At 42.2% G+C, this 26,773-nt stretch overlaps 1 protein-coding gene and 1 long non-coding RNA gene across 4 annotated transcripts; one reads left to right on the forward strand and one right to left on the reverse strand.

The window, feature by feature from the left end:
• Positions 1-45: 45 nt before the first annotated feature.
• Positions 46-26,773, reverse strand: homer1b (homer scaffold protein 1b). 2 transcript variants are annotated; one of them, XM_086112304.1, is made up of 10 exons: positions 26,582-26,773; positions 26,133-26,503; positions 17,649-17,805; positions 14,992-15,123; positions 12,104-12,196; positions 9,908-10,056; positions 4,466-4,622; positions 4,158-4,268; positions 4,004-4,084; positions 46-3,931 (listed from the first exon to the last, which is right to left on the reverse strand). In XM_086112304.1, the coding sequence occupies exons 2-10, from the start codon at positions 26,135-26,137 to the stop codon at positions 3,740-3,742; spliced, it is 1,077 nt and encodes a 358-aa protein (XP_085968430.1). In that variant the 5' UTR covers positions 26,138-26,503; positions 26,582-26,773; the 3' UTR covers positions 46-3,739. The 2 variants fall into 2 exon arrangements, with proteins under 2 accessions (XP_085968430.1, XP_085968429.1); XM_086112303.1 differs by lacking the exons at positions 26,133-26,503; positions 26,582-26,773 and having other exon boundaries at positions 17,649-18,125.
• On the forward strand, positions 6,099-7,379 carry LOC147204757 (uncharacterized). 2 transcript variants are annotated; one of them, XR_015101018.1, is made up of 2 exons: positions 6,099-6,453; positions 6,560-7,379. It is a non-coding gene; the product is annotated as an uncharacterized LOC147204757 (long non-coding RNA). The 2 variants fall into 2 exon arrangements; XR_015101019.1 differs by having other exon boundaries at positions 6,803-7,379.

Raw genomic sequence — 26,773 nt, forward strand, 5'->3', positions numbered from 1 at the left:
TTTTCGTTAAATCCTGGAGGGGGTCTGACCAGTGTACAAACATCATTATCCTGAGGTATGTCTTTAATATCATGAGTTCAAAATTACTTTAAATAGTCAAAAATATTGCCAGTCTTCTCATACCTCTAAATACAATAATGTTACCTAAATTAAATACCATACATTACAAAACAAGAAAACGAAAAAGCTTCTTATATCCACTACTGTACAAAGGCATTCGTCAGCAATTTAAGCATGTTATATTTCGGTGTTCTACTTCAAAAGTCAATATTTTGGAGAACGTTCCATACATGGGCCTTATTCCAGTGTATTAACCTGTGCAACTAACTAGTTTAAATAGAGAATTATCGTGTTAAAGTTACATCACGTGGTTAAAAAGTGGGGTTACACAGTGGAAACAAAGTGTTCAATTCATGATGTGACTGTAGAAGTTGCAGCATCTTGTGTTTAAAAAAAATTTTGGGAGACTTTGAAAGTCAAAAGGCAAAGATTTCCAGAAGAAGCTGCGGATTAATCATAATAATCACCCCGGTGTGTGCGTGTGTGTGTGTGTGTGTATATATATATATATATATATATATATATCGAAACTGAAAGAGCTTAACAGTGCAATACTCATATATATATATATGAGCTCATGCTCATAGCCTTGTTATAAGCTCATATATATAGCTCATATATATATATATATACTATATATATATATGAGTATTGCACTGTTAAACTCTTTCAGTTTCGATATAGACAAGAGGTTGCCATCGTTTGCTTACAAAGTCAACTCTACAGTAACACTTTTCCATGGGTTAATATACAACAAGTCACTGCAGGGTCTTCAATTCCTTTACATGAGTACAAAGTTGTCGTATATGGGTCTCTAATTTTATCACTACTATATCCAGTGTAAAAAAATCAGAAGGGGGAAAAAAAGTTATGTGTTCACCCACAGGAGTGAAAAACTGTGGCCGAGGGTGGAAAGTCATTTCACACAAGTGGATTGAACACTCGAGAAGCCCTTCGAGATGCAACGCGTTTGACCAGCGGGGCTGCCACACAGATTAGCGGTCAACAGCAGTTTCACTTCCTGTTGGTCGGGGTGTGGATCAGCTGCAATGATGTGTGTGCAGTCCATTTGAAGAAAAAGTACCTGATAGAATGACTTATAAGTGTTGTACGGATCGGAGCCTGTCTGGTATTGCTCAGTGTGTGTGTGGGGTGGGGGGGGGGGGGGGGGGTTGTCCTCAAAACACGCTCTCTCACGGCACAAATAAACATTGTATGTACAAATATTCGGTATGTCCGCTGGCGTGTGCTCAGAAGGCACACTTTTCAACTGAATTGTCAAAAGCTACATACACACACACACGCCACACTGAGTTTGGCAGGAAGACAGCTCAGTTGCCTGCGATGGTGGAAGCAGTCTGGATGCTAGTCACTCGCGAACCCCATCCGAGCTTTCCGAAATTTCCCGTGTGGCACAATAACAGCGATGGAAGGTTTACATTTTCGATCAAGCAGTGGTCATTGTACATGGAGGGCAAGTGGGGAGCAATACCTCACCAGATACAGCAGATGGCACTGTGGTGGAAAAAAAACTGTTTAGACAGAGTAATGATTCTTGAATGTCATTTATGTACACAGGGGTACCTTGACTTACGAGTTAAACAAATACAACTTTGAAGTCAAGGTACCTCTTTATTCTATAAATAAAAATATAGCTTCAATCCTAACTTCTTAAATTGTGTGTCGCTGCCGATTCTGCAGGTCCTTTTCTGCTGCGTGGTGCATCAGAGGCCTCCTTCCCCAAGGTGCCACAGTACATGATTGTTTTTTCATGAATTCTTCTTGGCAACGAGTCGTTACACAACCCCAGAATCCCAGCTATCCACTTGATCCATTTTCATTGCTGTGCTTAATAACATGATAAAATATAATTTTAGCCTTGTTATAATTTTGATTGGGTTGTTCTGTACGTTGAATCACAAAGGGTTGCCTGTGTTTGTTTTCTTCTCTATTGTCAAAAGAGGAATTGGAAGTAAAAGTACTGAACATCACACATTAGCACAGCAGCGTCAGTAATTGGCACCCCTTCAAAAGGTTTAAAATTACTTATGAATGCCACAAGCTGGCAAAAAAGCACTACACAAAGCTCCTCAACTCACTTCAACATAGTTATTTGCCACAAGATGGTGCCAAAGCAATACTTATAATATATATCAGACGGGGCTGTGGCCTGTGAAAAAAAAACGGTGAGTTTATCAGTGAATAATGGAGGAGTGATTTAAAAAAAAAATCAGCAAATAGATAAAAACCGTGAGTAGAAATTCAAATATCACTGCACAAGCTTTTGCAAGGGTGTCTGCGATCAGACAAAGACAAAAATGGTTATGCAGATGAACTAAACAGATTTTAATATTAACTGACAACTACCGAAGCTAAAATGTTAACTAAGACATTCTGAGTGGTAATCAAAATTTTTTATGGATTAATTTAGCATTATATTTTAATGGAGAAAATTTCATGGACCCTTCTGATGGCCGAGACGTTTTTGTGGTACAGGGTCCATCTACTGTAAAAGGTCAAGGCCCCACCGACTTTTTTGTTTGTTTGTTTTTCATATGAAAGACCACTGCAATCCAAGTATGATCAAGAACTGTAGGTGGCGCATCAACTTATCGTAATGCAGTTTGGCGACAGGCCGATAGCTCTGTGCGTCCAGACTTGGGAGCATCCATGATGTTCCTTTGCATTTTTGTAGAAAGTTGTCCTTTCATTCTCAGGTACTGTGATACTTGGTTGCTTCTCTGTACAGTCGAGTCACTTTGAATCCGCGTCGCGTGAGGACACTGAGGAGATTTGGCAGCTTTGGCAACATTTTTTTGAGCGTCTTAACAGCAATTGTTTCCTCATGACTTTCCGCGTTTGTCAGGGGCGAGCGAAAGATCGCGATGCGCTGCTGCAAGCTGTGATGTAGTATAGTTCTTGCAGTCAAACAACAGATGGCGCTGAGGCACAGTAAGTGGGAGTGTGGGAGAGTGCGCGTGGGCGTGTGAGAGCGGCTTGGAGTTTGCGTCACAAAAACAATTCAACGAGAAAATCCGCGTATCATTTGTTCTTTCCATTATCAATTGGCAATCGAAAAATATTCAATTAAAACGTGGCTGATTCTTTTGTAATTATTTTTTCCACACGCGCGCACACACACACACACTCGCACACACACCCAAAAGAGATTTTTCAGCAATCAATTTGAATTCGATTAATTGGTTGCGTTTGGTTGGTGTCTCATTTGGTAATTGGCAGAAGTGGGCATTCCGTCAGTCAGTCCGTCACTGACTGACTCCCGTCTTGCTTTCAATTTTAATCTCTACACAAAAAAATAGAACGTAGCACAAGACTCAACTCGAAAAATCGCTTATGTATCCATTTTGAATTATCGGAAGTGGTCACGTCAATATTTCTCATACTGACCAGTAGATGGTGACAGAGTGGACCTGTCCATGACTAATTACAGTTATCCCAAATAAATATACTGTACAGTCAATGTTTTGATTTGTCCAATTGAAAATGGAAAGAAGGAATGATACACAGTTTCAATGACTCTCTTTATCCGATCTGTGAGGGGCAGGACCGCATTCAGCTGTTCGGGGGCTCTAAAGCTTCATCGTGGTCGCGGTGCATGAGGAAGGTCTTGTGAATGGTTGTATGGCTCTGTCATGGAGACGTGTGGCAGCTCCTTTTCTTAGCTGGCTTCCTCTATGAGTCGGGCCAGGGTGTCTCTGAGCTCGGTCAGCTCAAAGATCTTGCCGTCCAGCAACTCCAGCATCGTTCGCAGGCTCTTCCTGAAATTCTCCTGCTCCTCTTGAGTCTCCTCCAGCCGCTGCTCGGCCCCGGCCAGCTGCTGCTCCAGCACCCGACTGCGGAGCTCCGTCTCCTTTTGAGGCAAAAGCAAATGGCACATTTGGGACATGACGAGCATCTATAATTCAAAGGGACGAGGGCTCACCTCCAGTTTCTGGGCGAGGGTGTCTTTCTGCTCCATGAGGTCATTCATGTTTTCCAATTCTTCTTTTAGCTTTTCCATTTCCTGGAAAATGACAAGAGACATTAAAATGGTGACAAACAAAAGGGTAACGTGCAAGTTTGGTACACAAACTCGCCTCCTCTTTGTCCCTCAGTGTTGCCTCCAGTTCCTCTATGGTTTGGTTGAGTTCTGTCTTCTGAGATTTGATGGCCGGGCTTTGGTTGCTCTGGCATTCGAGTTCTGTCACCTAAAAGAACAAACTTGAGGATTCAGGTCCATAGAGAGACATGGGCTCAATGAAACTGATCATTATAACTCGCTGCTCTTCATCTGCACGCCAAAACACTTCTTTGATTCCTTCTCCAAAGCCTCACATGATGAGAGCTTCATCTTGCGTATCCAAAAGAACGAGTCACCTTGACCCCCCCCCCCCCCCCCGCTTACTCGTTTGTGTAGTCTCTCTGCCTCCTCCTGGTAGGCAGAAAGTTGTTGCTTCCACTGTTTGACGTTTGCAGTCGACTCCAGCAGCGCCGCCGTTAGCTTAGCGTTGTTCCCCTTCAGTGCCTCCAACTCGGCTTCCCAGTGTTTCGTCATCGCTGGGCTGCGGGACACAATCATACGCGGCGATCACAAACTGACTTGAACAAAGTCTGGCAGTCAATAGCGAGCGTTACATTTTCACATCACCCAGTCAAAGCTCGCAGGGGTGCATGTAATCTATCAGACTTCCTTGCATCAATCCACTTATCCATCCACCAATTTTCTTTCATTCCATTGTCCATCTGCTGTCTCTTAATCCATCCACCAGCTCCCCATACATCCACTGAGCAACCTATAGACCAATCTATCCATCCACTAATCATCCGTACACATCTCTGCCACTCCATCAATGCATCCATGAATCATAAATACATCCTTCCACCAATGATCCATCTATCAATTTAACCTACAGACTTTTATATCCGTCCCTTTTCGCTTTTATCAACTCGCCATCCGTCCACTAGCCCTTCTCCGTTTATATTCACCATTCGAGTACCGTATTTTCCACACTAAAAGGTGCACTGGATTATGAGGCACACCTTCAATGAATGGCCTGTTTTGTAATTTTTTTTTCATATATTGGACGTACCTCATTATAAGACGCAATCTACAATGCATCCACTAGATGGAGCTACACTCAAGGAAATACCAACGACACTACATTACACTACACCCTGATTGATATAGCGAAGATCAGATGTCAGTGAAACGTATTTGATAAAGCTGCGACACAGTTCACTTAACAAACAGCAAGTTATAACATTGACTCGTTAACGTTGAACTCTCCTGCCGCTGCTCTATTTCTGTGTTCAACTGCGGAAACCGATCGCCTTGAGTTGGAACTCTGCGTTGTAAGCAAGTCTCTCGCAAGGAGCCATTTTGGGGTTGACATATTACCGTAATGACCATACACAAGGTGCTAAAGAGCTTTGTGAGCTTTTAAGAAAATGGAAGGCTTTTAGGTGCGCCTTTTAGTGCGGAAAATACGATGCAACGTTAACATTCGATGCACCCATCCATACACTTATCAATCGTGCCTTTATCCATCCACCTCCAACTCAACCAACCGTCCTTCATCCAATTCACTCGCCATAACCATGAATTCATCCATTCGCCTACATAGCCAATGCTCCATCCATGCGGACAAAGACTGCAGCAGACCCCAAAACCGGAAGCCATCCTACCATCTAGTAGCCATCTGACAAATCTATTGTAATCTGAGATTATATCCCCAGACAGTGTAAAACCTAATCTGGTCCAGCTCCATGAGAAGAGGAGAAATGCGACTAGGGGAGAAAGTGAATATATGTGAATGAGTGGCACACGTGAGAAGGAAAAAGACTTATGGGCCACAAAATTGAAAATTCAGAATTGAGGTGTTCTGTTCTAACCTCTCCTCAGCACAAACACACACAGAAACTTTGTGTGTATGTGCAGAATTCCACTATTTCCAACAGCACCCACTCCGTCAACAGCAAAGGAGAAAAGTCCCTGATCTAATTCACTCAACACTCCTACGGCGCCTTCGCTTCTTACACAACAGCCGCCCCCCTCTTGGAGCGCGAGCGTGTCTGTGTGAGCGTGTGTGACGCATAGTAGGGAGACGACACGCCGTCCTACACATTTGAACCGACAAACACACACACACACAAACACACACACACACACACATGCTGTCACCAAAGGCAAGTCAATGTATAAACCCCACACAGGCGCTCGGAGAAGAGGAGAGCAGGCGGGACGTCAAGAAGTAAAGACGGAGTCAGACGGAGAAGACAAAAAAGCAAGCGACTGAGTAATAAGTGGAGAAATGTGACCGTTATCACCATTAATTGACTCTGACTGGAGGCTGAATTTGGGCTTTGAACAATGTGGGAAGCGTCAAATGGACGGTAAGTTAATTATTGTTTTGGAATTCTTTAGTGACACTTGTTGTGTTGTGTTACTTGGACTAATCTACTACTCAGTTGTATTATTTTTTTGTTTGTCTTATAATAGAGTCGTCTTCAACGGGCCAGGCTTGATGAAGCGCACGCAAAAGTTTGAAAAGTTGACTTATTTGGCTGTTAAACTTTTTATGTGAACTGTTACTTCTGCACGATATGGTTGAAAGTCGGATTTTATTATATTTTTAAAAAATCATCACTTTGAACCGCTTGCATGGTTTGTACCCGCTGCTGCGATTGCCTAACTCCTGATCCAAACAATTATGTTGTCTTGTGCTTTACTTCTCCTAAATAGAAATGCCCTCAAAGGATCAACTAAGCGCGTGTGATTCCGGAATTCTTTTCTGCGTCACACGTGCCCTGACGTCGCGGCATCGTCAGGTTACTTCTTCCCCCTCACTGAGCACCTTTCAAGAAGCAGTTGCCATGGCAGCAGCGGAGGAAGGCGCTCACGGCGCCATGACGTTTGGCATACGCAACGCCCCCGTTCACTCAAGACCACGGCAGGGGAAAAAAAAAAGAAATAAAACTCCTCGCAGCCCTCCAACACATCAAGCGGTATAAAAGCTGTCTGTCATGCTCCACTAGCTGCTTCTGCCCCAAGCACCCACACACAAGGGCCTACGCTGGAAAAAAAAAAAAAAAAAATCCTCCGATTACACATACAAGCACAAAACGAGTGCCGTTTCTAGATGAAAGTTGGAAAAAAAAGTAAAATCCTCCACATCCGCAATTTGTCAATTCAACAACAATGGCGATTTTACATACAAGGGGCAGTTGTCCTTCCGTTTGTGTGTATTATATTTAATACAGAGCAGTGGTTCAATTACAAAGTGTGTAGAAATAAAATATTCTTACGGTATCATCTTGAATGTGTTGTTTTACATTTATTTCCTCTGTGTGTGTTCTGTTATTTCTTATATGTTGCACAAATATGTTTGTGCAACATATGGCAGTTTTTTGTTTTTTTTTGTCGGCCATTATGTTTAAACCCTATGAACCCTCTGCCCTGCAAAAAGCGGCTGTGATAAGAAAAAAAAAACCCAAACAAATTTTGTGTTACGGTGAATTCAATTTTTATTTGGTGAATCAGTATCATTAATTATTTAGCACTGCGAATTAATGAAGAATGCCCTGCGATTGGCTGGCAATCAGGTCAGGGTGTCCCCCGCCTATTGCCCGAGGACAGCTGGGATCGGCTCCAGCACGCCCGCGACCCTTGTGAGGATAAGCGGAGTAAAAAATGGATGGATGGATGGATAGTAATGAAGAAAAAAAATTTTTTTAGCCACCTTTTCGCAGCATCCGTCGCTCTAATTTTGGTACTGCTTATATTCATTCGGGCCGCAGAGGGGCAAGAGGCAGAGTACACTCAGGATGGTCACCAGGAAAACACATATGGTATATAGACAAACAACCATTCACACTCACATTCACACCTACAGACAATTTAGAATTTTCAATTAACCTACTAGCCAAAGCTCAAAATTAATGGTTCATAATTGCAATGCTCTAAATGATACTAGAAATCACTAACATTTTCTTTAAAGTACTTGCTATATAAATTATTTTCAAACCATATATAATGCAAAGATTTTTTTTCCCGTTTAATATGTATTTCAGGCTTCCCTCTGTCAAAATAAACCAATTTTAAAAAGCTTTTTCGAACCAGTGTATGAGTAATTCTGGTCTTAACTACATGAAAGTTGTGTTTCCTTTGCCATCTACATTAAAGCACACCACACAGTAATAAAGTATATCGTCTAGCCTCCGTAACGGGTTGCTGGGCCACCATCTAAAATGTTCCTGACACAATTTTAAAAATGCATTTGCATTAAAAAAAAAAAAAAAAAAGGATGGAAACTGGTTTCAGACATTAAAATCACGATTCACAAATGTGAATATTTTACAAAATAAAATCATATTCATGCTGATGAAACGTAATTTGAATGCATGCAACCAACGTCGATACTTTTTTCAAATATAAATTCAGATTTTTTTTCAGTGCAGCACATAATGTAAGAGACAAAGGTAGAATACTGCAGCAACGCTCTTTGCATATACTGTATGTCTCGAAAATGAGAAAAGAGACGTTTGCTTGTTATGTCCATGCCTGCAATGGTGAGTTCCTGAGTGGAGCCTGTCTCCCACGCACGCACACACACACACACACACACACACACAAACACACACACACACACACGCACACACACACACACACGCACACACACACCTCACTACAAGCCGCCCTCACGGCACACAGCTTCTCTGGAGCCATAAAGAATTCATGATGGAATACTGGGATACTGGGAATTCCGAAGCGTTCACACTTTAAGATTTTAAACCCATTTGGAAGCATATGATTAAATCCCCACCAAAGCCCTCCAACCTGTACTTTCATTTGAAACTATTGAATGATAATACATTACAAGATTGATGCCTTTAATTCAGACGACTGAGGAAAATTGAAAAGATTGGTACAAGATTACAGACAGGTGACAGCAAATGATACATTCCTCAGAACAGAGCAGCTCAATTTTGGCAGCTTAAATTTATTGTCATTGTTTCCAGTGTGTGTGTGTGTGTGTGAGAAAGAGAGAGAGAGAGAGAGAGAGAGAGAGAGAGAGAGGCTTTTTCCATCCACCCACTGCACACCTTATGTTGCATAAGTCTTATAAAACAATTCACCTTTTTGGACATAAACCTCATGAGTGCACCCCACTCGAATATTTGATATCTGATCTCACAACATTGCAACTGGATCAGATTAGCACTGTCACAAGTCACATAAGCCACTACTAAGAGGAACAATACAACAGCATGCACCGTCAAATACACACGTCATTAGATTGCGGTTGCGTACAAAAACAATGCATTGAAGTTGGCTAACATACGAAGAAATACAAGTTTATCAACAAGTATATGTTTAAAATTGACCCCCAAAATTTCCTGAGATCCACTTTGGAGTCATATTGGTCCAAGAGCGATAAATTCAATCAATGCATCCAAATATAAGCATGTCCAGGAGTCATGGCATGCATATTTATCAGCTTTTAGCCTCATCTCTTCGTTTTTTTTTTTTTTTTACTTGAATATTTATTGTATTTCTGTCCAGCAGTATTCAGCCATGTAATGACGGCCCTATCAGAAAGAGCAGACCCGACAAGTCTTAAACTGCTCCCTAGAGGGGAAAGACACGAGAAAGCAGTGATGAATAGGGGAAGAACAGCAACACCTTGCTGACATGGCAACAACAACTTAAAAAAAACAGTTATTGGCTCATACAAGCAAAAAAAAAATTTTTTTAAAAAGTGCACATTGTGTGCTTCAAAGTGACAAGACAGGAAGTAGGGCGTCTGTGTCTGGTGCAGCATGGCGGACGCCAGCTTGGGCGACGTACCTATGAGCGAAGGCCAGCGCATTTTGTGATGGTTCTGGTCTGGAGTCCGAGTTGGGGGTCGTGTCACAGATTTCATCTGTACCGTTGATGTTTTCCATGGGCGGAGTCACAGGGGTCAATGGTGATGACAGCTCCCCAGCTGGAGACTCCTTCGGGCGAAAGAAAAGTTTACAGCATTAGTCTTTTTTCGGTGTTGGAGGTAAAAAAAAATAAAATAAAAAGCCTTTGCTAGTTCGGATAAAGATCTGAACTGCTACATATTAGCCTACTTTATTGATTGCTTGTCTGCACACTAACTGACCAATACTTTGAAGTACAGTGTATGAAGTGCTGCCTCCTCAAGTGAAAATGCTTTTATGGGCTTTGCATCAATAAGTAGAAGCTGCTTGACTCATTTATCCGCCTACTCACCATCATCACGGTAACGAAAACCATCCTCGCCTCACCTATTCATGAGACAGGACCACCCCCTCACAAAAGGCCCAAACGTTGAGAGACTTAAATAATGAGGTACACAGTGTGACTCATGGCATTGTGTACAATCACCAAAGCATTTCTCCGATTTTTTTTTGTATCATTCATAATAAGCGTTTCTGGAGTCCATACAGGAGATCGGCGCCTGCAAAATAAATTTATAAGGAACTGCAAGACCTCAATTTACGGATGATTTAAAGTCGGCCGCTGCGAAGTGGGCACTTGACTATCGTCTACCCCTGATCAAGGGTTTGTATGTGACGCCCTCCTCCCCCAAATACACACACGCAGACAACAGTTGTGCCGCGGGGCATGCATTTATAAAAATATGAATCATAATAATCCCACAGTACTTTCAACAATAGTGGGCAGAAGTGACTTGTGACAAAAAAAAGTTTCAGATCCAAATAAGTCAACTTTTAAAGAATAACGAATCAAATGAATAGATTTCAACAGTGTACAGAATTAAACTCTATTTAATATTTAAATACTCAACGAAATTGTACTTGGAAAAGAACACCCTCGTTTGCCTGTTACGTGTTCCAATAATTTTGCTCGGCTAGAAAATGGGCGGGTTCAAACAAAAGGTACAATCGGTTGTGTAACAGAGCCATATGTAAGAACCTGAAAATAAAAGCTGATCTTTTTTTGTCTCACATTTTTTTCCTTTGGAAGTCAAACCCAAATATTTTCCGTCTGAAAAAAAAAAGCGCCTCGCTGTTCACAATACGTTTGAAAGGGAACGCATACACAATTCATGGATTTCATCAAGGCTTTGTGCAACAACAGAAAAATCTAGAACAACAAACTCAATCTCCAGGGTCTTTTATTATAGGAGATGGCAAGGAGAGAACCTCATAAATGAATCATCTTTCCCATATACATAAATAGTTCACCGGGGAAATGATGGAGGTGTGTTTGTATGTGCTTGCTCGGCTGCCTCGAACACTGATGAACTCTTTATGAGCACTTGCACATGCTGGTAGGTCATTAACTATAACGCTGGGAAAATTGAACAAGCGCAGCTTATCTTTATGTCCCACGCAAGCGGAGACAAATCATTTAAATGTTCCGCATACATGAAACAAAGCTATTAGGACTTATGGCAAGAACACAATGGCCTCACTTGTGCATCCCTAATGGACAAGAAGGAAGTCAGAGATAAGAGATTATGTCTCATGTTACACTTCCCGCTCCTCATACCGATTGGGATTTCTCATTCAGATTGGCTTTATCACACTCGGCTTTATTTTCCCTGTCCTATTTTTTCTTTTTAAAGAAGTAAATCCTTGAAATTGAGGCTTTATTATGAAAATCGGAACTTTTCATAGAGGGAGTTTTCTTCTAGTTTCACCATGAGAATGTGATGCTGGTGCGATGATTGTCCTTCTCTAGCTTCCTAGCTTCACAAAGGGCTGTTAACAACAATTTCTCCATAAAACTCTCTCATTTCCACCCACAAACTTCTATTATGTAATATTCGGCAGAAAAGGCTTACATGAACGCAACTTGTCATCCGGAAGAGCTTTGTTTATTTCAGTTCATGAATATAACGTTGCCCATTATACTGAGATAAGAAGAGCTAAACACTCCCAGGGGATAATAGTGCTGCGGAAGCACCGTAAAAGGCCAGCAACCATCTTCACCACCATCAAAATGGACGCAACTCACTTTTGCATCTCTGTTTTCTGATTCTGATGACTGTGTACTGACCGAACCTACCTGAGAGGGCGAGGTGGCCATTTCCATCTTCTCTTGACTTTTCTCTTTAGCAAGCCGCGCTGCTTCTTTATACTCTGCAAACTTCTCTGCAAACTAGACACACACAGAACATAGGCCAGTCAAATTTAAAAAAAATGATGCTGCAGTCATCCCCAAAGCCAAGACACACACACACACACACACACACACACACACACACGCATTGAGTATGACATCAGTGTGTAATAGGTCGGGCATTGATGAAGCTCGGTGTAGGTCAGGCAGAAGCTGTCATTGTCAATAATGTTCTGGAACTGGATTTAAAAAGATGGCCGTTGCCTATAATGTGTCCCTAGAACAGGAGTGTCAAACTCATTTTTATCGTGGGCCACATTGGAGTCACCGTTTCCGTTGGAGGACCATTATGACTGTCAAACCATGTGAAGAAGTCAAGAATAATGGTTTATTCAATGATTGTTGAAGTGACTGTGATGAGGTCTTTGGACACAAGAAAATGCTTACAATATATGTTATTTATTACATATGAGAATTTCAAATTTTGCAAGATGTTAGCAAGCATCAATCATGGAAGTTGACATGTTTGATTTGCTTTCACAGGCACAGAAAAGGATGTGCCGGGCCAGATGTGTCCCCCGGGCCTTGAGTTTGACACCAGTGCCCTAGAACATTAAGGAGGTTATTTTTCCATGTAACGTTTTGAAAGTGTGTAGTATGGGGAGACGAAGAATTTCAGATAAAGATACTATTAACATAAGGAGACATGGCACCAGTCCACCGTTTCCTCAATCTTGCTGTGCATAATGAATGCATCCTAATCAAAAAAAATCAGACATACAAAATGTAGTATCAATTGGGAGCTGTTCTGATGAGTGGCATTCAGTGTTGCGTCCTCCTTTCGTTTTTCTATAATCACAGCTTGTCGCTGGCTTGATCTACAGGCCTATTTTAGTCAGAAGCAAAAGAATCGAGCAAGGCTATGAAGAGCCCAGCTGAAGAAATTACAGTGCCTAATGAGCACGAACCACTTTTACGTACGACATTACAGCAGATATTTCAAGCGTCCCGGTTGAAGTCTACAGCCAAGTGAAGGACAGTCCAGTTTAGAACTGTAACCGACACTTCTGCTGGAGGTGCTCTCAAGTCGGCCATTGGTAGAAAGGCTGCCAGTAACTCAATCGCATTCCACTTTGGCGCAATATGATAGCTCTGTTCTCATTCAAGTGATTGCGAGAATTGTCAGTCGGCAACGTGGAGACGTTGAGAGGTACCAGGAGATGTACAGAACAGTGGAGTGTAGTCCACCAACAGCTGTACTGTGTTTATCGTTTTCACAGCAGGCATTTGGATACTAGTCACACAGTAACTCATTTGCTTTCCATTCCATGTAGCTTTAAGAGCAGGGGTGCCCAAACCTGCTCCCCAAGAGCCCTTCCCACCTAGAAGCCAAGTGTATTGCATTTTATCAGTAAAAGTGAACACGGTGAAGTCACATCTGGATAACTCCAAGTGTAGAAAAAAAAAATGTTGAAGCCCATGATTGGTGCGTGAAGTGATCATTCTACGGCGGCTGATCACTAATAGCAGCCCCATGAACGTAAAAGTAGTAATTTATCTCTAATATAAACTGCTTTATTCTCAATTTTATTGCGATCTAGCTGTGCGTCGGGTGTAAGGGTTAGTCACACGCCACACTCATTCTATTTGAAAATAATAGACTTGTCAGATACAGGGAGAATTATCAATTACTACTTTACGGAGGAAGAAAGCCGAGCGTAAATACTATCCTGCCGTAAATGTCTACCATACATTAAAATTGAGGGCCTGGCAGCTGACCAAATCACATCAGCGTGTATAAAATCATGCACTCGCATTTATGAGTGAACCATTGGATATAAATAACTTAAAGGAAAAAGGTGAAGGGATTTATGGGTATGATTTAGTGCAACTATTGAGGGGAGTGGGGAGAGGCCACCGTCATACCTAATACTAATATGCAACATGTAATGTGAGCCAGGAAATATCCTCTATATCAGCTTTGGTTATAAGCACCTTTGCCTGACGCATAGGATGTGGCCAGACTGTTGAGTGTGGTGATGGTCCTTGTGCACTAGTGTCAAACTCAAGGCCCGGGGGCCAGATCTGGCCCAGCTCGGTCATTTTATGTGGCCCGCGAAAGCAAATCATGTGTGTCAACTTGCTAAAATCTGGACCAAAATTTTGCAATGCTGTAATTTTGTTACCCTGTTTACAACCACTTGAACAATAATTGAACAAACTATGATAATTTACTTAGACTGATTTGAAAACTAGTAAAGTGTCCTTGGGTGTCTTGGAAGGCGCTTGTAAATGAAATCCATTATTATTATTATTATTATTAATCTATTAATTTGTCGTGGAATAATTTTGTGGTTTTACTGTCATAACGGCCCTCCGAGGAAAACATGATTCCAAATTGGCCCATGACTAAAATGAGTTTGACACCCCTGTTCTCGTGTGTCAAAGCTGAATCATACTGCAGAGGAGAGAACCCAGTACTGACACACATGCAAATACATCATCAGATACTATACACGAATTCCATGTGGGGAAAATCCTCATTAACCCTTTCATGCACCCTGTAACCTGCATAACATGATAAGCTGTCCACCGTAGTAGCCGCTGTCCCCGAAAGGGTTAATATAAACTGCCAAACAGGTTCAGAGAAAAAAAGCTATGGCAACTAGAATGGAGAATCTGTGGAAGTGGCATCCTCTCTCAGGGACTGGTGAGAGGAGGAGAGAAGCGCAACCAGAGAACGTTCGTGGGCGCGTCTCCGTGTGTTTTATGATAGAGAGAAGAAAGAGAGTGTGTGTGTGTGTGTGTGTGTGTGTGTTTGTTGGTCGAGCTACCTTGGACAGATGATGTTCGGTGGAGAATCCCAGGCCGTAGACCGTGTTAGCTCGACTGTCCGCCCACTGGCCAAACTTCTGTGAGGTCTTTGTGAACGTCATGTTGGGACTGATGGTGCTGTTAATTATTGCCTGCGGCACAGAGGAAAGCCACTTGATACATTTTTAATGAACTTACTACGGTGTGTTTAATGCATGCGCGTGTGTGTGCGGGTCAGATGGAGAAGCATTTCAATTTAGGTCTCATTTCATTCGGAACACCTGCACAATATTAAGCACAGGTGTCAAACTCAAGGCCCAGGGGCTAGATCTGGTCCGCTACAGCATTTTAGATGGCCGGCGAAAGCAGCTCAAAGATGTCAACTTCCATGATCCTTTCTAAAATGCTGACCAAAATTTTAAATTCTGATATGTAATAAGAGATGTATTTTAAGCATTTTCTTGTTCCCAAAACGCTCATTATCATAACTTTTAAAAAATGTTGAATCAACAGTTATTCTTGACTTTTTTTATATGGTTTCACTCATAACAGCCCTCCAAGCAAAACGGTAACAAAAATTTGGCCCGCGCCAAAAATGAATTTGACACCCCTGATATAAAGCGATCAAATGGAAGAGTTGTATCGGGTTTTGGCACAGATTTTTATCAAGAAACACCAGGTAGTCAGATCTGATTTGCTTCAGCAGGCCACAGAAAATAGCATGGCAGGCGTGTTCGCTGTCCACTGAAATGCATTTATTGGCTCAGCTGTGACAGGCATTTTGAATATTGTGTTTATAAAAGTGTGTGAGAAGGGCAAAATATGGGAAACACTTCTCACTATGTGACAAAGCACAATTCAGTTCAGTGTTGCAGCCGGTCAGTGGGCAGCGAACGCATCATCTTGCCTTCAACCAATGAGTCAATTTTGCTAATTCGATGTTGTCCGGCGTAACAGACTAATCTGGAAATAACAACATCGCTATTAACAATCGCTATAACAGAATCAAACAGTGGAAAGTGATTCCTCAAAGACATAGCTGGGAACTGTAGACAGTGTGGAAAGGTCATGAATTATTTAGAGACTTTACACAGAACACTTGGGTCAGTTCGTTGGCAGTGAAAAAAAAATAATAATAATTTAAGTCTTCCATACTGTAATCTGACATCGCTAGAGCACAGCTAATTAACGGCTGATCAATCAGTGGTGATGTTGTGGAACGTTCTGATTAACTGACATCAATAAGAGTTTGGGAAGGGTTGTGGTCAGCATGCATGTGCGTTACAGAATCAATCAATTTGCTCTGCTTAATGTGATGTGAGGTGCCGGACAAAATGTTGAAGTTGTATTACCATCACCACAGCATGTTGACTGTGGCTTTTCTTATTGAGCCTCCCTCCTCTTATTCCCTAAAGCGTCCCACCACATCTCTCAGCTCTCCCACAATATGATTCATGGAACTAAAATATGGACGAATGGCTGTTTCATGAAGAGCACACAAGAGCCGCATTTCGATCGTCTTGGTGGTTGGATTCCACAGATGACAGCCGGATTTGTCCACTTTGATTTCGAGTATGGTTCTCAATTCATGTGTTTATGATTTGGGTTACCACAGAGCAAATTCAACTCGTGAGTCAATACAAATTTTCGACTGGAATATTTCATTCATGGAGATATGGAATTTGTGATTTACTATTAGCGTTCCCTTTAGTTGTTTTGAGTTGAATATAATAATTAGAGACGTCGCACAGTGATTTAATTAAACAAACAGGATTTGGACAATTTCTTGAGTGCAGAAATGTAGGAACCGGGTTCCTACAGCTTAGCATAAGTGACATTCAAGACTTTTTAAATTCCATTCGAAATTAAATTTAAGACCGACTTCACAATGTTCCCAATGTGCCTTGTTATGCATAGTTGTTATAGTACACAAACGATCTGCTCTTAAAAGTCTCAACAAAAACCCCAGTCCTTGTTTCATTGGTGCCTGCTATGGTGATTGCTCTTTTGGTGGAATTATTTTTAAAGGAATGTTGATTTTATTTTGAAATTTGAGAGTCTTTACAATCATAAAAACCTACGAGCCATGTGGTGATTTTTTTCAAAGACCTTTGGGACTTTCAAAAGTTGAAGACATTTAAGATATTTTAATGCCGATTTGCTGATTCATATCTTATTTATAGAGTCAGGGATTCAACGGCTTTGAACACTTATTAAAGATTTGCAGCAACCGTGTTTAAGATAATGTATTAGATGCGTAGGCATAATAAAGTCACCACACCAATTAGCATCCATTTTTCATCAGGTTGTTGTTTCACACAGTTAGCAAACAAGCCCACAGCATTTCAAAGCGGAAATAACAACTTGATTTTGCACTATTATGAAGTGCCATTCAATATAATTACAGATTTTTTTTTCTTGTGAAAATTTGATAAAATTATTCACAACACTCAGACAGCCTTGCAGATACAGTACAACAAAAATGTATTTACATGCACACACAAACACACACAAGTTGAAACATGAGCTCCGAGTCTTGTGACAGTCTGCAATGCTTTCACAGTGCTGAGCATTTTAAGAGCAATGTTGAGTGAATGGAGGACATCTTGATAAAAGTCAGTGATCAACAGTTGAACAAAGTGCAAAATGCACGCTACGGGAGAAGACTTCAGCTCACCTTGGTACCATCCAGGCTGATGATTCGGTAGACATTGCGCGTGCTGTCGTAGAAGTAGGACACGGTAACGGCATGCTTGCTGGTGGGCAGCCAGTTCTTCTTGGTGTTGGGATCAATTTGGAAGACGTGGGCCCGCGTGCTGTAAATGGGCTGCTCCCTGAAGGGGACGAAAAAGAAGTTATGAACTTCTTTGTGACGCAGTACCAACGTCTCTCCAAACCCAACGCCGGCACTGAAACTCCTGTTGTCCACCGGAGAGCCGGATCGCCCGGGCAGTCGAATAACGAGCTGGCCATCCTCCATCGTTTACAAAAAGCCGAACTCCAAATCAAAACAACTATGAATGCGCATCGTCCAGTATGCGCGGAGGTATTCTTGACTATAAACGCGCGTACCAAGTGGAGAGTCGTTCTGCCAGCATCACTACCAGCCAACGGCACCATACACTCACGCAGTATTTGCCCTCTTTTGCAGTCAGTGGCGTCTCTCTATGCGCCGATATGGGAATGTCTCCAGCATGGAGTGAGGGTCACACGGGGGGAGAAAAGAGAGCGTTTAGGGCTAAATATAGACAGTAGGCCACGCTTTACTGCCAAAGACACACCTCGCTGGACACCACTTTCCACATGGACTAACTTTTGTGTGTATATAGCAACAGATCCTGTGGAAAACTCTCAAAGGAAAAAGCACACCTGTGGAAGAAACACGTCCTAATAGTTTGCTTAATTAATCTGAAGATTCAGACTGGAGTCCAACTTGTTAGTTCTGGAAACACCACAGACAGCAAATCTAAAATATAGAAATATATTTTTTTAAATACTTCTATTTTGAGAATAAATTCATTTTGAAAATACAAAACATCATGGACGTGCTTCATGTTTTGTGTCTTCAGTGCTTCGCGGGTTTGTCCAAAATACTGCATTCATAAAAAAAATGCATAAATACAGCTATATTGGCAGCCATGTTGCGGAAAGATGCATTGTTTCATTTTGATGCGCGAGAGAGAAGGTTTCCCTGCATGCCGAACGACTCAGAGGCTTTGTATTTGCCTGTACTGTACTGTACATGCCACGGGCACTCATTCAAGGCACGCGATTGGTTCCCAGAGCGACGTTGAACAATGAGAGCACGAGTGGATTTATCGCGTGAGTTGATTAGCCGCGCATCATCGCAGCCTCGCCAAGCGCATTCCCTTGTGACTTCACAAACTGTTGACAGTCTCGCATACTGTATGTTATGTGTTGTGCTCATGCTAGCTTTCTATTTGATTTTTCTGAAAACATTTGACTAAATGAGTTCTTCCACTTAATGTTGGTTTCTTGTTCAGCAATTTCGTGCCATCCTTGAATGGTAACTATTATCCAAGAGAGCACTTTACAGTGTGTGGTTATTTTGTTGTTTATCTCAAACCCTTTGGCTTCAGATAGTGTAAGTCAAAATGTATTATCAAAAACAAAATATACTAAGAGCATGTAATTTGCACGTACAGTAAGCACATATTTTGTCCATATTTAAAGGGGCATTTTTGTCATACATATTTCTTATGTGTTGTGTCTAACGTCTTGTTGTTGTTGTGTCATGTGTTGCGTTGTATTATTTGTCATTTTATGCTAACTGTTCTTTTGATGGTGGTGCGGGCACCCGCAGCGGCTCCTCTCTCTCTCCTGAGGAAAGAAATTTCATCTGTGCTGTATGTAGCACATTTGGCAATAAAGTTGACATGAACATGAACATATGGTGAGGAAATGCTTGGTTCTACGTGGCCTCCAAGTCGCACTGATGAAAATTGTGGCCCCCTCCAGCATTTCAGTTGCCCATCCTCGCTACATTAAATGACATAAGCACACTCCTGTATGTAGAGAACCCATTACCTTACATTTCTAAAATATTGCTCGTGGATTGGATTTATACCAGTGTAGCTTATATACGCATGATCTAAGCTCCATCATGTGTTCATCTGACAGGATTTAATTCCTTATTGACCTTTGGGTGATGCCCAAAGAGGAGTCTGGAATGACCCCCGCGCCAGTGCAGCATGTTTTTGGACTCTCCATTCATTCGTCTGTCTCGTAGGTACGCATTGCTTCATTGTGTTTTGAACCACTGACATTGCCCTCATCCTGTATAGCATTGTGTCGGCTTTTCTCGTAGATTCTACATTCAGTACACACTCACGCACGCACGCACACACCCAGTCAAAGCACAGGGTGCAGGGGGAGATATTCTGAGCTGGCAGTGCTGGCAGAGCGGGAGATAGAGAAGTGCTTACACTGCACTGAGGGGTTGATGGGGGACTTCAAAGGCTTGGTGTAGCAATGAATATTAAAATTCATCGGCAGTACCCCTCCTGTGTGTGATTAGCCCAGACTAGGAAAGACAGAACAACAAAGAAACAGAGGGAAGTTCGTCAGGAGGCGCATGATGGGGGAACGGGGAGCGCATAGGAAGTGCAAGAGTGAATTTGGGCTGATTACCGCTCTTCCACAAAGCTGCTTGTGGAGTGCAAATTATCATAATCATGGACAGCAGTGCAAGTGGCGGAACTGTGAGTCATTGCACTGTGCACAAATCACACAAGCGCGGGCTGTCTCTGTGATCTGTGCAAGAGCCGCTTGGCAACTGGCATCCTATCGCATTGCATAATTCGGCAAAAGCTGAGGCTAATTTGGCATCGCTTGCTGTTCACGTGTGTGCGTATCAAACAGCACAACATTCCTGCGCTTTGATTCTTACATGAATGCAATCACCCAAGTGTTTTGCTATCATATAGGACACCCACCAGTTGTCAAAAAGAAAAAAAACAACAACAATTGATTTGGACATGCCCGCCTCCATCTTTTTTTTTTTTCCATTTCCATTACGTGCGACCTTTTGAATTAAACTGTTTTTCATTCATTTTAATCACCAGCCAAATTACCTAATCGTTTCCCGGAGGTCTGTTGTAATCACAACTGACCTCGTTTGCACTCATAATGACATTGCATTGGTCATCAGTAGTAAAATATACTCATCAGACACTCCGTTAGATACAGGCGAATCAGATCCGATACAAGAGATGCATAAAATTGATGCTCCATTCCCAGTGGAACAATCAGAGAGGTATTTTTTTTTTCAAATCGGAGTTAATTATTATGGTTGCAGTTTAAGACTGTGTAGAACCACAAAACATCATGTGAGAGGTGTTTTTTGCCTCTTTTATGTAGTCAGATGAATCAATCAAAATAACGGCTTTTGTATACAAGAAGGGAAAAGCGGAGGGAGTTTGGTTGGCGTGCAGGGTGCACTGCGTGACACAAGAGCAGGTGATGCTACAAGAGTGTTGAAGGCAGTGTGGTGAAGGGAGAGAAAAAAAGGGTGATGTGATGAATGCAAAGGAGAGAGAGAGAGAGAGAGAGAGAGAGCGGATGATGCAGTCATTTTTGAGGAATAACTGATTCCATAAACTGCTAGCGTGCACTTTCTGGCTACAACAATGAGTACATTTGCATCGAGATACAATGCAAGAGAAAAGAGAGTATAAATCTTTAAATTGAAATGATGAACGTAAACTATACAGTGAAGATCGCAATATGACAGTTCATCTTAATGCAACTTACAGTATGAGCATTCAACTTATGAACATTTTGAACATATGAACAGTTCTATGTATGTTAGTTTGGGCATTTTTAAATACTTTTATAAGTCTGAATATAGAGTTGTGTGCTTTCAGTGTAGTACCGGGTTGGGTTGCAACACGCCGGGAAACACTGGCGAAGCTAAGTGTTTCAATTTGCTCAAATGGGTGTGTGGGAGGGGTACAACTATATAAAAAAAAGAATCATGTCTCCATCGTGCGGATTTTCACCCGTCGCGGGTGAGTCTGGAACGTTCATCTTGCGTGATCACTGCATATCAAATAAACAAAAGAAAAAGGCATTTCACTGATTTCTTGAGAAAATATTCGAACCAAGAAAAAAGATCGGGGCTGAACAATTCAAACTCAGATCGACCTTGCAACGAATGGAATTTTCAAATCAAAAAGACAGCAATTAAAAAAACACACACACAAACAAACAGAAAAAACCAAAATGTCGTACACAGATGGCGTTACGGGACTAAATACGTTAGCATTATTTTTGTAATCTGATTTGTGATTTACAGATTTCTGTTTACGTCACAACTCGTTTGGTAGAATTTTGTGAACTTGTCATCATGAATGCTTCAAAGATTGCTTGTCAAAGTGTTTTGGGAAATGAACAAATCTAATTGAAGTAGATGTATAAACTCTTTCAAATTGATTCATGGTTCATTTACCGTTCATTTTAGCTCAAGCCTAAATAAAACTAAGTCGTTTATATAAAATATATTGACATTTATTGTAATCCAGATTAATTTATTGTTTGTGTCTGTTTAAAAAAATAAATCCATGAATCCACGGAAAAAGTACAGTGAAAAAAAGAATCACCTACGAAATCAAAATAGCAACACTTTGTTCAAACCTCCAAAAAATGAGGTACAGGTACTTCTTTTGTTTGTTTGGGACCTTAAGGAGAGTCGCCTACGAAGCATGACAGGAAGACACGCGCACACACACGAACACCCATCTCTACAGATGTAGCAGGAAGTGACAGGTGTTGTCGATATGATGCACTGCAAGGGCTTAGAATTTATTCCTTGTGGAACCAAACTGCTTTCACGTGTCACAATATCATGCAAAAGGCCACATGCTATTTTCTACTTCAGTGTTCCCCCCCTTTGACTATGCAGCTGCTCCTATTTCTGAAGGGGGGGGGGGGCATACATTACATAATAGCGGTTCACCCCAGGAGCACTCACATTCCTTCGACACCTTGACCCCCACTCAGTACCCAAGAGGCTTTGCTTCTTTGGAGAGCTTTTTTTTAAAATTATTATTAATTCCACAGAGAAAGGCATCAGAGAGAGTCGAGCTCACATTAAGCAGAGCGGGGTTATTAATGAGCGCGCTTCAAGTTACTGTTTTTACTGAAAGTGTCTTAGATGACCTTCCCCCGTCAGTGCACTCTTGAAAACATGGGAAAGAGGGAAAGAGTGAAGAGAGAGAGAGAGAGAGAGAGAGAGAGAGAGAGAGAGAGAGAGAGAGAGAGAGAGAGAATTTTCCTATCGGAAGTTGATAGAAATCTCTAACTGTTGATATTCTCCAAATATGTCACAACAGCAAGCAGAAAGAAGCTCGTCATCAAACCAAGAGTGATGACGGACTACCAAGGTAAGTCACACTTCGCTTCACAGAAAGTTAGGGAAACAGGAGAATGGCAGGAGAATGGCTCATTGAGGATGTTGTCATTCTTTTGGAGAGCGGGAAATATTGTCAGTCACAGATCACTCATTGCCTCTTTAAGGTATGAGGGACTCCTCAATATAGTAGTCGGTGATGCTATATGTATAAATGAATGCTTTTGCAGTTAAAAATAAATAAATAAATAAATAGTTAGATAGACAAACAAATAAATAAATACATAATCAATGATCTGATGCTAATTCTTCCAGCTCTCCTCCGGAAACGGGGGCTGGTGGAAGGTAGGGAAAAAAAGTCACTACCGAAGACACTTCACTTGTGTTTAACTTTTTGGGTGTACAGTATTGTATTTTCATTTAAAACTCATTCAGTACCAGCCAATTATGGACCAAGTCTGAAAAGACGTTTAAAAACGTCTTTGGGAGTGAATGAGTTAATACTTAAAAACTGTCATGTAGGGACATTTTGTATCGTTTTATTTACAGAGAAACGAAGGTCTTGATTGATCTTAAAAATCTCCTCCTTCTTCGCCGCCATGATGTATGTCGATCTATTATCATGTTGTGTACTTGGCGTAAATCTCCAGCATCAACCGGAGATGCTGAGCCCAAGTGAAAAACTATTACAAGTTGATTAAAAACATTCAAACATGAATGCAAAGGGCATTTAAAAGGATTAAAGAGATTTTTGAGCACAAAATTATTTTGTTCATTACATCGATAGATAGTATTATGTCCGATGGGCAGCGGTCCAGTACCTATCAATGTAGCTCGATCGCGGGGCAGACACATCGATTAAATACATGTTTCGTCACACTCCTTATATCGAGCCATCTATCCATTTTGAATACCACTTATCCCCACTGTGGTTGCTGGTGACTCGACTATCCCATCTGACTTTGGGTGATAGCCAGGCTACACACTGAACTGGTCGGCAGCCAATTACAGCTCATGTACACAACGACAAACAACCATTCACACTCACATTCACTCCAAAGGACGATTTATAGTCTGATGGCCACCACGCTGCGGCGCGGTGGCCATCAGGAATTTCGTGAGATTCATGAACGGCCGGCCCATTTAAGGATCAGTCGATCCCAACCGCCAACCCCTTACCACCCACCTCCACCCTCCCCCGTTGGCGAATGACTCTCAGCCGTCCGCACCAACTCGTTGAAAAGGCGCACGAAGGCCGCCATCCAAACTGCACTTTTGGGAAAATGGCCGGCATTGAAAGAGTTAATAAACAAAGTAGAAGTCCTTTGTGTAAGTCGGTATATTGCTCACTAAATTGGCCAGAGGAGTGAAATTGATTGTAGATGATTGGTTGACTATTTGTGATTGGCTGATGACTAGTCCAGTTTTGCTGCCCTAATGAGGACAAGCATTGTGGATGGATGTTTAGCTGGTGCTCCTAACGTCAATACTCACATGCTGCCATGGCAACAAACATTTTTTTTTTGTCATTGGTTGACATGTAAGCATCGATGTTACCAGCCCAACAACAAACCGTAATAGGCTTGGCTTTGAAACGTAAAATAGGCTTCGAACTGGAGATCACAGCGACACGCTTAGACACCTTCCACCCGTCTGCGCAGGTACATACCAACACGTGAGGCATTCGCTGTGCTCTCAATCGCATTTGATGTGTTCCATTGTGGATCAATTGACTCACTGAGTCAGTTGCATAAGAGTAACTTAGTCACCAGCGTGGCAGAGCTCGGCAAGAGCTGCCACTAGGTGGGAGACCGTTGGATGGATGGACGATGTGCTGCCCACGCTAGTGTGAGGTGTGAACGCGGTCCGCAGAAGCCTTCTGTGCATCATAGCTAATGCAGGAGTTTTGGCAGAAATTGCACCATGCCTCGCACCATATTATCAACCTCCTGGTGGGTCATTAATCCCACTAAACTGTGGGAGACATCTGTTAATGAAAGCAAGGCCTGGTGGGGGTTAGGGAAAACTGGGCTCAAGTTGGTGCGGGTGGGAGCCATGAAAATGAGCGCTATTGCACACCAAGGAGGTACATCTCGCTGGTGGGCGCATGTTGAGATATTTAAGGTCATCGCTGCTGCCATGGAGACAGGATGCCACTATCAGTCACAGAAATAGTGTTCAGCATTGTTGCGACTGCGGTTCCAGCATTTAAAGACCCGGAACAGGGTGTACAACAAATCGCAGCATAGATGTCTGGCAACAACATTGGAGAAGAAATCATCTTGTTACTGATGCCCACGTTGAAAACTTACATAACTGTCTAGAATGGAGGCTGGGAGCACACAGCGTGATGGTGAGGCGCCATTATTACCACCACCAAGGAGTTTTTACGTTTGCTTGTGGAGCTTCCTGTCTACACTTTTTGGATGATTCTAACAATTACCATAACCAACAATTAAATATGGGGGGGGGGGCATTTTACATCACATCAATTGTTAAGATTGAAATTGAATGAAATGCTATATGTGCATGCAGGGTCAGAAGCTGTATTATTGAAATACATTTCATCCAGATTGCTCAAATGAGATTAGAGTTAAAGTTGACATTCACACCAACTACAGGTTTAGGCACTTTTACAGGTGTACAGTTTGTAAGATGAAGCCTTGGCAGAGGTTTGTGCTCTCAATGCACTTACACACCCATGTATCTTGTACATATTTTGTTTGGACCAGCCATTACGTTTTTGATGTCCTCATTTAGCTACATAGATCAAAATATTCGGAAGGCCTCTTATCGGGGTGCAGTGCAGTTTGACACCCCTTATAGTTTGAAACTACTGTAGAACCACGGTAATAAAGCTTCTGTACATGGAATACTTACTGGACAGTTCCGATCAAAACCTAGCACAGGTATTTGTTGCAGATTTGTAGTGGAATTCAATGCCCTGGGTAACTTGTCATAATGCCATTTATATGGAACCAACTTTTGGACTTCCGTTTTGTCTTAGTTTGGGAACAAACTCTCAATTCAATTAGGATCCTCAAAGTTAAAGGTAATGAATGCAACTTTGGATGTTGGGCCTCCAGTCTGGCTTACTAACAGACCTAATTAAGAGGAATACCATCCAATTGGACAGCATTTTATGATCAAACACAACACTCCAACATCAATCTGAACGTGCATTTGAACATTTTTCCCCCCTAAGATAAAACGCATCCATTTGCGTTGTCTTTTCTGCGTTTTGCATGTCCATAGGCTAGTGTGAACCAAGCTGCGATCATAATCACTTACCCCATTGTTGAGGTTGAAACGCAAGGCGACACCTCTGGTAACAAGAAGCAATCTCCCTCGGATCAGACGCTGCGTATATACGATGGTGTTGTGTCCACACTGCAGCCTCCCCTGCTAGATCACCGTCCGTTGCGTCTGCAGGAATGTGATGACAAGTGTTCCATCCCCCGCGGCTGGATGTCACTGCGCCGACCCACGCAGAAACGTCGCCGTGCGCATGGCTCCCAATCCGAGGCTCGTCCTCCCACCCGGCGCTGGAGCTGGAGAACCGACGAGGTGCCCGCGAGACTGTGGCGTCAATGACCAATTCCGAGCTGGAGGAGGAAGAAGAAGGGGAGGCAGAGGAAGGTGGAGAAGCCCCGCTGCGCGGACTGGGAAAGACAAACCAGAGGCGGTTGATAACACACAGCAGCATCACTGTGTCCACCCGCCTCCCTCTCCCTTATTACCATTGGCTCACAGGCTACGCCCCCACGGTTCTATGAGTGCATCATTTCTGCGCCGCTCTTGCGCGCCTAGCTGCAGTCGATGTTTATTATGTATCGTCAGAACGCATGAATAAAAAACATACGTTTGGAAGTGTATCGTAAAGATCTGATTAGGTTTCCACATCTGGTGGCGAATAATGATGATGCATCGTC

This window comes from Hippocampus guttulatus, chromosome 5 (genome assembly GCF_054856545.1).
Source record: "Hippocampus guttulatus isolate MCC_2025c chromosome 5, RoL_Hgut_1.0, whole genome shotgun sequence".
In the NCBI taxonomy this organism is placed as follows: Eukaryota; Metazoa; Chordata; class Actinopteri; order Syngnathiformes; family Syngnathidae; genus Hippocampus; species Hippocampus guttulatus.